The sequence below is a fragment of the Panulirus ornatus genome, chromosome 73 (assembly GCF_036320965.1).
Source record: "Panulirus ornatus isolate Po-2019 chromosome 73, ASM3632096v1, whole genome shotgun sequence".
NCBI lineage: Eukaryota > Metazoa > Arthropoda > Malacostraca > Decapoda > Palinuridae > Panulirus > Panulirus ornatus.
Window position 1 is genome coordinate 1,663,991 of NC_092296.1, and position 14,045 is coordinate 1,678,035.

Below are 14,045 nucleotides of genomic sequence, written 5' to 3' on the forward strand. Positions count from 1 at the left end.
ACATAGTTTATCTATCATTTTTTCTTAACATGAGCATAGACTATAATTATCCATCCTTAAACTGAGGATGTAATCTTACTATCCTCTACAAGTCATGAAAACTCATGAAAGCCCATCCACCACCTACTCTTAAATTTTTGAATAAAATACAATCACATCTCATGAAACAATTTTTCACTCTAAATTACCAATAGTTTTTCGATAAATCACCCTGATGAATGACAGGAAGCCAAGCTCCGTGGAAAAGTAAATTTAATGTAGTTATAATTTTCAGCTTTTGTGATCAACTTGGTGTGGAAACTGAACTGATGCAAAATGTTCCCTTTTAAACTCACCAAAGAGGGATAATAAATAAGATACTATTTCATCAATTTGTATTTCTTTACACAACTGTTATCTCATTCACTTAAAATGAAATTGCAACAATGATATCTCTATGGCTTTATGCACTTAATTCATCCAGCAATAACGTGATTTTTATTTAACACAATAAATAAATAGATATGAAATGCTAAAATAGACTGCCCTTTCATTCTAAATGTGCTTGAAATTGTCTTTAACTTTTCTAAAGTGCACAACAGATTTAAAATCTTGTGTCAAGCATATCCTCAAAAGTTAAGTACAACTCACCCATTCCCTGAGGATAAATGGAGGATTTTGCTAATTTGTACTGCCTTTCTGAGACATCAGGGAATGAGAAATACTAGCTATAAAGAGAATCCTCCACCAAGATTATCTTACTGCTTGACAAATGTACTTGTACCCCATCTGAATATCTAAAAATATTTTTCCCCAATAAAAGTATTGGTTTTACAAGATATAAAAAATAATAACACTATAGACATAAAAACTAACAATTAACAGCACAATCATCTACACACTACTAGAAATGGATGATTGTATCAGTGCCTTGAGATCTTCCATACGATCAGTTCTTATTGCTTCCCTTATGCTGGAGAAGAAGTTCAACCAATGCTGCATATTATGCCTGTGAATGGAGGGAATGCATCAATTGAGAATTATTGATAATCAGTATGCAATTATGAATCTAAAATCACATTTTTGATAATCTTGATCCTTAAATCTAAATCTTCTCTGTGTATAGAAACTTTGCCACCATTACCTGGGCACTGTTAAGTTTACTTATTCTGGGATAAAACTGAAAGGAAGCTACTGAATCTTTTCCTAATTATGCCCTATTAAATATCTTCACTGTAATATTTCCTTCTGCTAAAGTAGGTATACATTTTAACATCAGTGCAATGATTTGCACTCCATGTTTCCAACATCAGAGGATAATTATAAGAGTTTACAGAACAAAGTATGATAAGTGAGAGTCAATTGATGAAATTGAAGCAGAACAATGATTGTTGTGGTTAGTGATTGCCGCACAATCGTCGCCAAGGACACTGCATGTGGCTATTATTTCAAAACCTGACATTTTGTCCAGAAATCATGTCTGTTACACAAGCTAGTGATTTTCATGAATTACTGGGTAACTCATACCAATACATCTCATGATGATATCCAGATGGATCAAGTATTAACACACTTCATCCATGATCTGACTCTTGTCCACTTCACATTTTTATGCGGAACGTGAGCTTTAATATCTCAAGACTTGGTGCCTTTAAGAGCATGCTGCTGATGTTGTTACAATGATCAAAAGCTGCCAAAGGCCAAGATACATTCATCTATATCATATGAAAAATTCATCTAAATCAAAATTTTTCAGGTTTTCCAGTTTGTTTACGATTGCTTTACAGCTGGAAGTTTTAAACTCGTGGGGCATCAAGTCTTGAATATCCTCAACGCAAATGTGATGACTGGTTAGACTGCTGGATTTTATTTGTGTGACCTAGATAGATCTGGAAGTTTTGTTCAGTACTTAGGTACTGAGAAAGGAATATGAAGTTTATAACTAGCTTTTACAGAACAGCAAAAATTGTCAGGATAGATACTGTTAAAGATCAATAAAAACATCTACCTTTTTCACTCCTTGCACTGGATATTTCATCATTTTCAGTCTATCATTGAAGCCTAAGCATTAAATATTGGTAGCATTGCACATATTGCTTTGCATAAAAGTGCCATGAATGTGTAAGTATATCATTAGCATCATTTCCTTTAGAACAAATAAGAAGAATGACATAAGTAATCCTATAAATAAACTGTCATTTGTTCACACACTAAATGAAGAGTAAAGAAAGAGACAATGAAGGAAGCATGAGATTATACAGAAGCCTGAAGATATCTTCCAGATAGTTTAGATACTGAAATACAATAAATGAAAAACCAACGTACATCATCAGCAAGACTGGTGCAAGCAGTTCATTAACATTTATCAGGTGATGAATGTAAGCTCGACTAAAATTCTTGCATGTATAACAATCACATCCCTCAACCAGTGGCTTCATCAGAGACATATTACTGAAAGAAAAATCTTTGATTAAAAAACTGACCTTCAACTTATCAGCATTACATATTAACCTGTATCTTTCATGATGTCTTAATATAGAATATGAATCAAATGAGGTATTCACATACTTTTTATCTTTTAATGATATTTCATATGGGTTTGTTTGATGTTCCTCTTCAAATGGATTATTTTCCTTGTCATCCTTCTTATCATTCTCCTCAACCTGTGGTTTTGGGGTATCTCCAGATACCTTTAATTTCTTGTTCTGGTGTTCTAAAACTTCTTTTCTGAGGCATGTTCCATCAGTCTCTTTCCTGCAAAGTATCCATTAATGCCTTTGTTTAAAAAGAATATGCATGGCATTCATCTTCATGTCATTCTTATTTTCTATCTATAATATGACTTCCAAACTCAATGCTACAATTGCAGAATATGTAAGTCTAAACATTAAGCAAAGAATTTATGCAAATGAGATCACTGAATACACAGCTTCTTTTCAATACCTGAGAACAGCAAAAATATGAGGCAGTAACTTTAACTAGACAGCAATCATCTGCATACAGGTAGTTTTTCTTGCAATGGAGAAGATTTGTTGAGAAACAACAGGTAAAGTTCTTTAGAAACTCTTTAAAGCATCACCGCTGGGTCTTCAACACTTAGAAGATGTAGGATAGTCAGCAGTCAAATATCTAGGAAGATTTATATCCATTATCCTGATATGAATGATGGAGAGATAGTGAAACAATAAAGACAGAAGATATGTTGCATTTAAGCATATGCTAATCAATAAAGGAGTCTTGGGATAACCATAAACAGATAACTTGATGGTCCTAAACACAGCAATGATGACATACAAGACAATGAGCACTTCATCACAAAACACACAGGTAAATAAACATTTTCTCAAAAATACAAAGTTATAGTCTTCATTTTAAAGTATCCAGATAGTACTTTCTAAGTGAAATCACAGGTGAGTGCAATATTTGCATGATGCTAGAAAAAAAAACACAAGAAATTAAAATTCTTCTGGTCCTATGCAAACCAGTTATAAAGAGTACGACAGAAAAGGAGAATGAAGGAATAAAGATTCACCACAGTTGAAATGAAGAAGGGCGCGTGAAAGAAGGCGAACCTCACAGATAATCAACATGAACGAAAAATGTGTAAAATATAGTCTTAAATATGAAAGTAGAAAATATGGTGAATATGAGTAAAAGAGAGGCAAATATGGATCTCATGACAAGGATGAATAAAAAGCTGAGGGTGAATAAATGCTATTTGGAAAAGATATGAACAGAAGTCTATGAAAAGAAAGGGTGTATTTGATAAGTCCAGCACCACTTTTTCCAAGCACAAGTCCCTAAGCAATGTTTTCAATTTCAAGAGCACTGTGCATACAGACTAAATCTAGTTTAGGTGGTATATCTACCTCTCTTACCCTAGTGACTTCTCTTATAGGTTGACGCAAAATTCTCTCCTGTCTGCATTCTAGGAACATGAACCTCCACATTTTCATCCCCACATAGATCTGAATATCCCTGAAGTGTCTGTCGGCTGTTCTTACCATTATAAGGAAGTGAATTAGTAAAAAAGAGAAATGAATACATACCTGCTTAAATCAAAAGGGAAAGTGAGAGCTCCTCTTCTTTCTGTTACAAGAAATGGAAATGTGGAATCAAAAAGGTCCACTCCAAGTTCAGCTAACTTGAGGACAGTAAGTGGATTCCACATCCCAGCTGCCTGCCTTGGTAGTTCTTGAGGAAGGGGTTCCTAAGTATAATGAAAAACTGAACTTAAAAACAATCAAAAAACAAAAACAAATCAGAAAATTATCTAAAGAGAATGCCTGAGGGTAGTTCATACGTACATTACAATAAAAATCATAACCAAAAATGGATATGATACCATGCAAGTAAATGAATAACTTTTGCTATGCTTGCAACTAATAAATTTCTTTCCTTTTCTTTTATATATGATTGCCTTTCCCATCTCAGCAAGGTAAAATCAGGAACTGAGACCTTGAAGATAAATCCTCACTTAACTCCTTGTTTTGATTCTTTGAGAGAATGATAATACAGCACCTTTTCCTGCCACTCTTAGTTGCCTTTTCTGGTGCACTGAAGATAATTTATATTAGTATTATTCTTTTCCACTGTCGCTTGGAATAACTTAACATTTACCCATATAAAATGAAGCTCCCCATACGTTAAGTTAGAAGAAAGACAATCTATCTATTATCTATATCTTTAATTCCTGTTCCCTCCAGGAACTTCCATCAAGGGGATGGCCATGGCAAAAGAATCTCCACTTATCTCTGTCCTTACATCCCTCCCTTGCATACACCTTTCCACTCATTCTTCCCCCATTTCCCTCCCCCTGGAACTCTTTCAGTAGTATATCTCATATAAATCACTTAGTTATGAACACTCAAATACTAGAATAAAAATAAAGAACATCACAACTACAACTGCTTTAAAAACAGATAAATAACTCAAATAACCTTTCTTTTGGTGCTGTTACTGAGAATGACTTTAGGAAACCACACTTTGCAGACATACTGAAACCCAATCTTACAGACTCCAAAAGACTCATGCAAAAGGTAAAATGAGAAAAATATGAAAGAATATAATACAAGGTTAGTTTGGATTTTGGAATAAACCCCAAAAAATAATGTTTTAGGCCATGTTGCATTTTATGTTTGCCAGTGAGACTTGGTATGAATAATAGTTTGTGATTTCAGTATATTAGACATGAAAGCCAGAGACTTGATGCAGCAAATGAGACTGTTGTTTGTCTTTCCCTGACAGTACCTCACAAATGTAGGAATGGTAATAGAATATAAGGAAAAAATGCAAAAAAATGAAAGCACCTTATATCAAACTCAAAGATTAAAAAGAAAACGTGTCATACCTTCCATCGTGTGGAAACCAGCACATACAGTACTCACATTTTTTCAGACATGGCTTAAGTTTTTTACATCATGAAGAGAAAATAAGGAAAACATAGATGCTGCATCAGTGGGTCACAACAGTAACAACATCACAGACGTCCATTGAAAACTGTGAACTCTTAATCAAAATTGGACTTAAAAAGGAGAAAACCTGAAATGCCTGAAGTATCAAGAACTATACTCAAATTCCCAGATGAAATTTATAAGGAGAAACTGAAAGCATAAGAGCAAGCAAGAATGATCAATTTTCTCAGAGCAACACAGTATAAGGCCTCTTCACTCTGCTAACACCCTCTATAAAAATAATCTCTGTAAGACTGAAATTCTCTTGCTCAACTTACCAATGATGCCTTGACAAGGTTATGTAAAAGTTTAGGTTCAAGTTTCTCAGCTGCTGGACCATTGTTGTGAAGGCCAAGAAGCATGTAACCTGAAATGAGAGAGTTGTCTACCATTCCCTCTGTCAGGGATTTTGACCAGTTTGCTCGGTCTCTTTCACTATGGCCTCCTAAAAGAGGAACAAACAATGCTGAGCCCTGTAGTCCCTGCAATTCAGAAGAGACCTTGAGTTAATATTTCTAATCTGTAATAAGAAAAAAAAATCTTCAACATGATAAGGTAGAAAATCTGTTTGATAGATATATTCTTGCTGTTGAAAGTATAACGAAAGATAAGACAGGAAAGCAGTTTGCCCTACAATTTAAGGAGAATTCTTTGGACAACAATAACAAGTGGAATTTTAAGAAACTGATAAGCTCAAGGGCTGAACCAATCATGGAATAATGGCTAGGATACATTGCACTTATGTTATTACTCCTGTTAATTTACTTAAACAATGTAGTAATCAGCTTGAAGGGTGTTTATCCCTAGTTTAATATGAAGTAGGTTTGGTAGGAGTTACAGCAAAGTTTCCCTCACTTCTATAATAAGCTGAATTAACTAAACAATACAAAGAGTGAAATCACAGACAAGATGTATAACAACGCTAATTTGACTGCAAATTTAAGCACAATGATCAAGAAATAATCTCCTTTAGAATTGCATCTATCATAAGGAACACCACAGGTTACTGTAAAAAATATGGCTAACTAATCTAAATGCTACCATTACACAAAATCATAAATCTGCAGAAATGAGTGTGAATGGTTGAAAAAATGGTAACAAAAATATAAGTGACTGAGCTAAAAAAAAAAAGTGAATGGTTGACATTTTTTAATAAAAATGTAAATGATTAAGACTAAAAAGTAAAAGTTTGAATGAAAAAATGGTAACAAAAATATAAGAGACTGATCCTAAGAGCTAAGACAAATCTATGGGAAACTATGCTTGCAGACATGGTGGCTATAATACTGATGCACAGAAAATTAGTCAAGATAGAAGTTTCAATGTGTACTTATTTGGAAGTTTCTCATTATTTTCCACTGAAACACAAGTCTTCCTAGTATTTCCGACTGACTGCTCTCACATCTCTGGGAAAATCCACCCTCAGTATAAAGAAAAGTAAAAAGTTGAGGAAATATGAGAATATTAACATGAGAAGAACAAGAAATAATATCATAACAGTACCTGGGAGTTCTTATGAAGATTTACACACTGGCTGATAAATGCTGTGGACTTTGATAATGATTTTGATACTCTCTTCTTAGATGAATTACCGTCTGTATCTGCATCACTCAAGGCCTCATACCAGTCAGGCTGCATGGCTTCTACTAGTTCAATGTATCTGTAAATAATATGACACTCAAAATATCTGAAAAGTCGAAACATCACTACACTTATCATTTCTATTTTGTAATTCTGTAGCACTGTAATACAGAAACATCTAAACTGAGGTGATTCGCACTACAAGACATACTAATTGCTTAACTTGCATTTACCAGGAAAACTAACAATTTCATTTATGGCCAACTAACACTATCAGTGTAGGTATACTAACCATGTATCCAGCCGGGTCACTCTATCAGTGTCAATATATGGATAAAAGTCTAAAGAGTTCTTTCGTATGTACGTGACCTTTCACTTGAGGTTGGCGCCCCGAAATCCAGAATATTCTGAAAACTGGCTATTTTGGGGTTAAGGTCCAGTGGCCAAAAACATATCAAATATGCTTAACAACTATATCACATGGTAAAAAGAATTCTGGTCAAGCCCAGCAACCAAAAATATGTTGAATCAAAAGTAAAAGCTAAGGAATCAACACTGAAAGGTTTACAAATTGATTCAATTTTGGCTAAACAATAGTGATACAACATTGTGTCTACTATATTGATAGAATTTTGTCAACAGTTTATAAGTTTTGTTCAGTATAACACTATCATGAGTGTTGAAGAACATCAACATGACAATAATTAATCTTGTTCAGTACAGCCTCAATTCCAGTTCATCTAATCTCTCCACTACTACACTCATCTCCGACTTTTGTATCCCTGCAGATTTATGTACCTACCTTGACTCAATCTTCATCTTTGCTCTTACTATACAATGATCCAAATTCAGCTACATTCCCCTTACTACCTCTACATCTTGCACTTACTTTCTTCCTGATTCTCTCATCCATTACATGATTTATTACTGCCTTCTGCTTGCTAAATCATTCATTTCTTTTCCATACATTTTGAATCTATGCATTGGCAAATATCAAAATAGGTATCTTCTAGGATTACACCTCCCTCAGTACAGATAACTATTAGAAAGTCAACATCTGCATCTATAGCTGGTGTACTTCCACTCTCTCATCCCATCCTTTTGTATTCAAGGACCCCAGCATTTTCTTTTTTGCCCCATCCTCAGAATTCTTTATATGAATAAATGCTTCTAGAATTTTTAACATCTCACCCTTACCTATTTTAGTTTGTCTACTTACAGGATCAAATGCATAACAAATATATGTCTGTTCTTACAATCTTTCAGTCTCCCAAAGACAAATCTACAATTTACAAAATGAAATATAGAGAGAATTATGGAACAGAAAAAGAAAAGACATGGGAGAGTATTTAAGAATTTTTGAGAAAGTGAAAAACCTGTCTTCTGAAATATGCTAGGTCATAGTTATTGGGAAAGACATGAGAACGTGGAGAGTTCCAGAGCTTCAACATGTAGAGAAAGAAGCAGGTATCAAAATGGCCCACCCCTGAGTAGCTGATGGCCACACACTGGTCATCCACTCTCCCTCTTTCCCCATTTTCTCCCACAGAAGCACTATTTCTGAGCCAGTGTTTTCGTGTGGTCTGTCAGTGGCTTGACAAGTTTGTAAGAGAAATATGTTGTCCTTTTTATTAAAGACTTCCTTCTCAACAAAGGTGTCATGAAAAAGATCTGATGTTATATTACTTACTTCTCTACAGTTAGGATTTGCCTGCCACCGTAAGTCCATGTGGATATACCTCTCTTATCATTATAGCCACTTGGTGTTGCTTTCGATGCATCTTGAACAGTGACACCAACACCATGACCCTAAGCAAATAAAAGCCGATGATCACAAAAATCATTCCAAGGACCAAAGTTATAAGATTTTAGTTTCAAAATGAAAATCTGAGGATACAATAAAAGATAGAACTGAAGGGAAAAACAAATCTGAAATAATACCTTTCAAATAACAACAATGATTATTATCTATAGCAATTGAAATATGATCTATGACATATGTTTATATAATGGATCAAAATTATTATCAAATATGGGAAATCAATAATAGTATAAAGATTATATGTACAAATTTTTCCGAAGTGTAGTTACCACCTATTTGTAGAGCAGAGGGATGGAGTTCTATGCTCCTGGTGTACCATCTCTTTAACATACTTTGCATCATACAATCTTTTACCCTTTTGCATATGGTATGCATTATTTTCATTCACAATTCCAAAACTGTGTATGCATGTAAGTCTATATGCTAAGGTGTGTTTCCATCCATGTTCATGTATGTGTACATATATTATGGATCTGAACAAGTCTGTTATCCCTACTATAATGTTATGCACTTATTAAAAGATAATTGCCTTGTACTTGTCTTTGACCTTGTACACAACACTAGTTGCTACTTTCATTTATATTCTTCCACATATCTACATTTTGCCACATTCTATCTTCCTTTTGATGTTATTCTCTACTACCCAGTCTAGCAACTGGACTACCTTGTTCTCTCATTCCGCTGCCCATCTATCTCTAACGTCCATGAAGTCCAGAGGACTTTTCTCAAACACCTAATATTCAGTCACCTAGTTTGTCTTATTAATGGCAAAGAAATTATCAATACTTCTTGTGTTTTGCAAAAGGCAATCCACAAATACTGACAACATTCTTACTATATTCACAAGTGGAAGGGTGAACCATGTAGACCCTCCTTTCATCAATTCAGTGAAGCATATTTCTTCCATTCTTGCTTTCCTTGACACATACATATCACTTCACTTTCTCTTTCCACACTATCCTTTATTATCCCTGGCAGATATTTCCTTTTATCTCATTCACATGGACTGATTTTATAAACCTTCCCAAATCAATAATTTCTACATGTCTATACCACATACGCACAGCCTTTTATCCTTATTTTTCAGATTATTCCTTTCCCTTCAATCTTCTTGTTCCTAGCTCAGATCCTATTCATCTGAAATTAAGCTCATCTACCATTAGCGTAGCCCTATAAAGAAACCTTATATTCCCTACTCATGTTACACTAAAATGTATCAAAATCGGGTGTACCACAACCAACAGCATTCTCCACACTTATATGGATTTTTTTTTCATGTTCTGTAACTTTTCAATTTCTAGAATACTGTTGACCATTCAACACATTTCAAACATGCTATACTGTACACTATTCCATTTCGAATGCTTACTTGAAGGGCAGAGAAGTGTGTGACACCTTTTTTAAATTTCTGCAGGACTTCTATGTGGTCACAAAAATGCTGAGCAGGAATGCAAAGAGGGGCAGTTTTCTCAACCACATGATGAAGAGCATCCTGCAAAATTATATTATGAAATATTTTATGCTATCAAAGGAGCTGTGCAGATCAAAAGGTTATACCTGCATTATGACAATATGTGAAAAGCAAATCACTACCTCTTGTTTTCAGGCAGGTTTGTACTGGACAAAGGAATGCCATGGTATTCAAAATACTGTCCACCAACTAAAATGCAACAGACCTCAGGAATGCATGGGCCAGAAGGTGACAGCCCTCTTCCCTACAGTTTATGCACAAAATAACCAAATGCATCCATATATCTATCAAAAGAGAAGTGGAAGTCATGAGGTAAGACTAAGTCCATTAAACCCAAATAATATCAAAGTACAAAATGATCCCCTTGTTCTTTATGAATCTATCCCTGTATTGCTTAAAGTTGATACCTTGTTACAAAAATGATAGTCTGAAAACCATTTCACATGAATGTAACAATATTTTTTACGTACCACCTATGAACAAAGGAACATTTTTAATAAAATGACATAACAAATATCAAATGTTCCAGTTTCATAACAACAGAATGTTAATACATACAGCAGTTACATTTCAGAATGCCTACATTATCACATTAAGTCTAATAATCCTATAAATTTTCTTGTGGTTTTCATTTTTAAAGATGTACTGACTCGGATAAAATAGATTCCATATTTTCTATCCCTCATCTTTAAAAAATCTATGTTACCTTGAATTGAAAATATCAAACACATAAACTCATGTCAGGTATATGGCCTGTTTCAATATTATTCATCCCAGTGCTTTATTACATGTAGCATCGTTTGCATACTGCAGTAAAATGGCCGATCATATCATGGTGGCTGTCAGAGTGTTGTGATAAAGAATGACATTCTCTGATTATAACCCTTTAAAACTTAAATCTTTATCAAAACCTGCATTCCTATATATAAAATGTTCATACCATCACTTAACAGTCACAAATTCTTCTCATGAAAGTAAATCACACAATTCATTTTTAAAAACCTTTTCTTAATATACCATTACATCATATGCTGCAACTTATTCCATGACTTTTCTAACTATATTTACTTTTGTTAATTGTGTAAAGTACATATACCTTCTAACCTGAGTAAGGTGAGGAGCACTGCCACCCAAGGTAGATATCAGCGAGAGAGGGGTTTCATACACAGTATCAAGCTGACTACGGAGGCCTGTAAGCCTACCAAGACGGCCACCTTCTTTACTGACATGCTCAACAATAAATTTCATGACCAGATGGAGACCAAGTCCTAAACCTGAAGAGGAAAGAGAAAAGTGAAAATTTACATTCATATACAGCTGTTGACTGGATTTCATTTTTCATAGTGTTATAAAAATACACCACATACTGCATACTTATGTCCCTCAGCAGCATGGTCTATTATGTTTGAATTATATCAAATACAAGGAGTGAAACCCTGCAGAATCTCAGTGATCTTAAGTGTTCAATCTTGACTTTTCATGCTTTCTGATATTCAAACACTATCATACCTTAAAAAGTGTAATGGATGCTACTATTTTTACATTCACTAACCTAATGAATATGAAGAACAGACAAGTTATCTGATAATTAAATTCCAACCTCTTGATAGGCTGAAGACAACAAAAATGGATAAAATTCCTATGAACTAGACTACAGGAGGAAAGAATATTCGACCTCACAATCCTGCCTTTCATAGTCACTTTCTGCAACATGGAGAAGATACATGGCTAGCACTGTACCTATAACACTAAAAAGTAAGATGAATCTTGACTGCTAGGAGATGTTTGATGAGGTTTTCAAGGGTTATGTTGATTTCTACAGAATTATACACTTTTTACTTAATATCACATTATTACATTAATATCACATTATTGGAACAGAGGTATACTAAGTTTGATGTGATCATTGTCGTTACTGTTATCAAACTGTTTACGCAAATTGAGAACGCCCTGCCGCCTAGCTGGGGACGCTGACTAATCATTTAAAACAAGGGATGTAAGAACTGTATGATATTCTCCCCCAACACCCCTAAATATTCTTAATTTACAAACTGCTTAACTGTATATAAAGTTCTTACGGGTTTCCTGGTTAAAAGTTAGATGATTCCGGTTACGGATAGGTTGCTTTGTTGACAGCGTAACACATGGAATATTGTTGTCGATAGCATAAAGATAAGTTAGATGGATTTATTCACCACTAGTTGTAAAATATATCATATTAAGGTTAAAAATTTCAAAAAATTATCTAGAAATTTTTAGAATAATATAATACATATATGATTTATTCCTGTTTAACTTTTATTGAGCAAAACACAAGAAAATTTAATTGTGCAATGCAATAAATCTAATTATCTAGTGATTGCATCACATTGTAAACAAATCGTTTTTGGGTAACTCGGATTTAAAGCCACAATAATCCGGATTTATCCTGCATTGAGGTAGAATAGGAAATACAAATGATAGTGGGCTGTGCATGGAGTGAGAACGTGTTATATCCTTCATTTATTCTGGGCACCCGAGGAAGAGGCTATAAGAAGCTGGTTTTTACAGAAAAACAGCTCAAGAGAGATGTTATGGGTGGAACAAGAAGTTTGATCCTTTCCTTTTATTTCATACTTTGCCTTACGGTTAGTTTAATTTATTGTGTACATTTAAAATAATGCTTATCATATAGATGTTAACATAAAATCCTTAACTCTGTTGAATCTTTTTTCACTTGTTTTCGGGCCTATGTCTATCTAGAAAACATACAGGACATAACTTTTAAAAAAAATCATTCAGTCTATTTCAGAATCAATTAATATATCATCAATACAAGAAACCAACGTATTTTCTAATTATATTTGGTCGATCCTTTAGCGCCGTTGATAGTTATGTATATAAAATTTATATTATTAATCACATATTAAGCAGATTTAATTCTTTTTATACATAAATATTTCCACCATGAAATGACACTGATCTAGTTTATTATTGCATTTAATGCGAGCAAAACATTTTTGACAATGGTAGTGCTTGTTGTGTGTGGTGTGGTGGAGCACCTCGAGGATTAGTAGCCGACCTGACCCCTATTCCTCCCGACCCGCCTCCCTCCGTCCCATGGGAGTCTGGAGGGATAGACGTCCTTTGACCTGGAATGATTTCAGGGAAGATGAAACTACGGCTACCAGGTGGGAAGAGGCCACTGAGTGACGTCCGTCTTTCTTAAAAAGTCATACAGGGACGTATGTATAATTATTTGTTGTTTTTTCCTTAGACGATTAGGTTAAATTTAGCTACAGATTTTTATACAAATGTCATATATCGTTGACATGGCAGTGCAAGTATGTATATTTATGTTCACACTCCACCCACCAACGGCCCCCACACATTGCCCTGTTCTCTCCTGCCTAGAAAGGGCAAAAATGGGCACAACTCTCTCCCGTGTCAGTGAGTAGGTCTCACACTAACTACCCATTTCCACATTTCACTTTCCAGCCTCACCAGAGTAGGTCGTACCAAAGATCGTTAGTGAGTAGAGAGTAGACTCTAATAATGTTTCCTGTATAGTTTGTCATGGGAGTCTTTTTAAAGGTCTGATTATAGCTTTAATTAATGCAGTGACAATTGGGGTAGTTATCGTTGATGGAGCCTTGTTAGATTAGGATAGTCTGATGGTGAAAGTGAAGGGAAAAGGTAGAGGATGAGATATCATTAAGACGAGTCTGTGAGTGTGATTATGATAATCGAATAATAACCA

General features: G+C 34.5%; 1 protein-coding gene across 1 annotated transcript; it reads right to left on the bottom strand.

Moving 5' to 3' along the window:
* Positions 1–363: 363 nt before the first annotated feature.
* On the bottom strand, positions 364–12,481 carry LOC139748181 (queuine tRNA-ribosyltransferase accessory subunit 2). The gene is made up of 10 exons (XM_071660971.1): positions 12,385–12,481; positions 11,411–11,580; positions 10,205–10,327; positions 8,704–8,822; positions 6,936–7,092; positions 5,711–5,914; positions 4,029–4,189; positions 2,548–2,733; positions 2,305–2,430; positions 364–988 (listed from the first exon to the last, which is right to left on the bottom strand). Exons 2-10 carry the CDS (start codon positions 11,552–11,554, stop codon positions 874–876), a joined length of 1,335 nt encoding a protein of 444 aa, XP_071517072.1. The 5' UTR covers positions 11,555–11,580; positions 12,385–12,481; the 3' UTR covers positions 364–873.
* Positions 12,482–14,045: the final 1,564 nt, after the last annotated feature.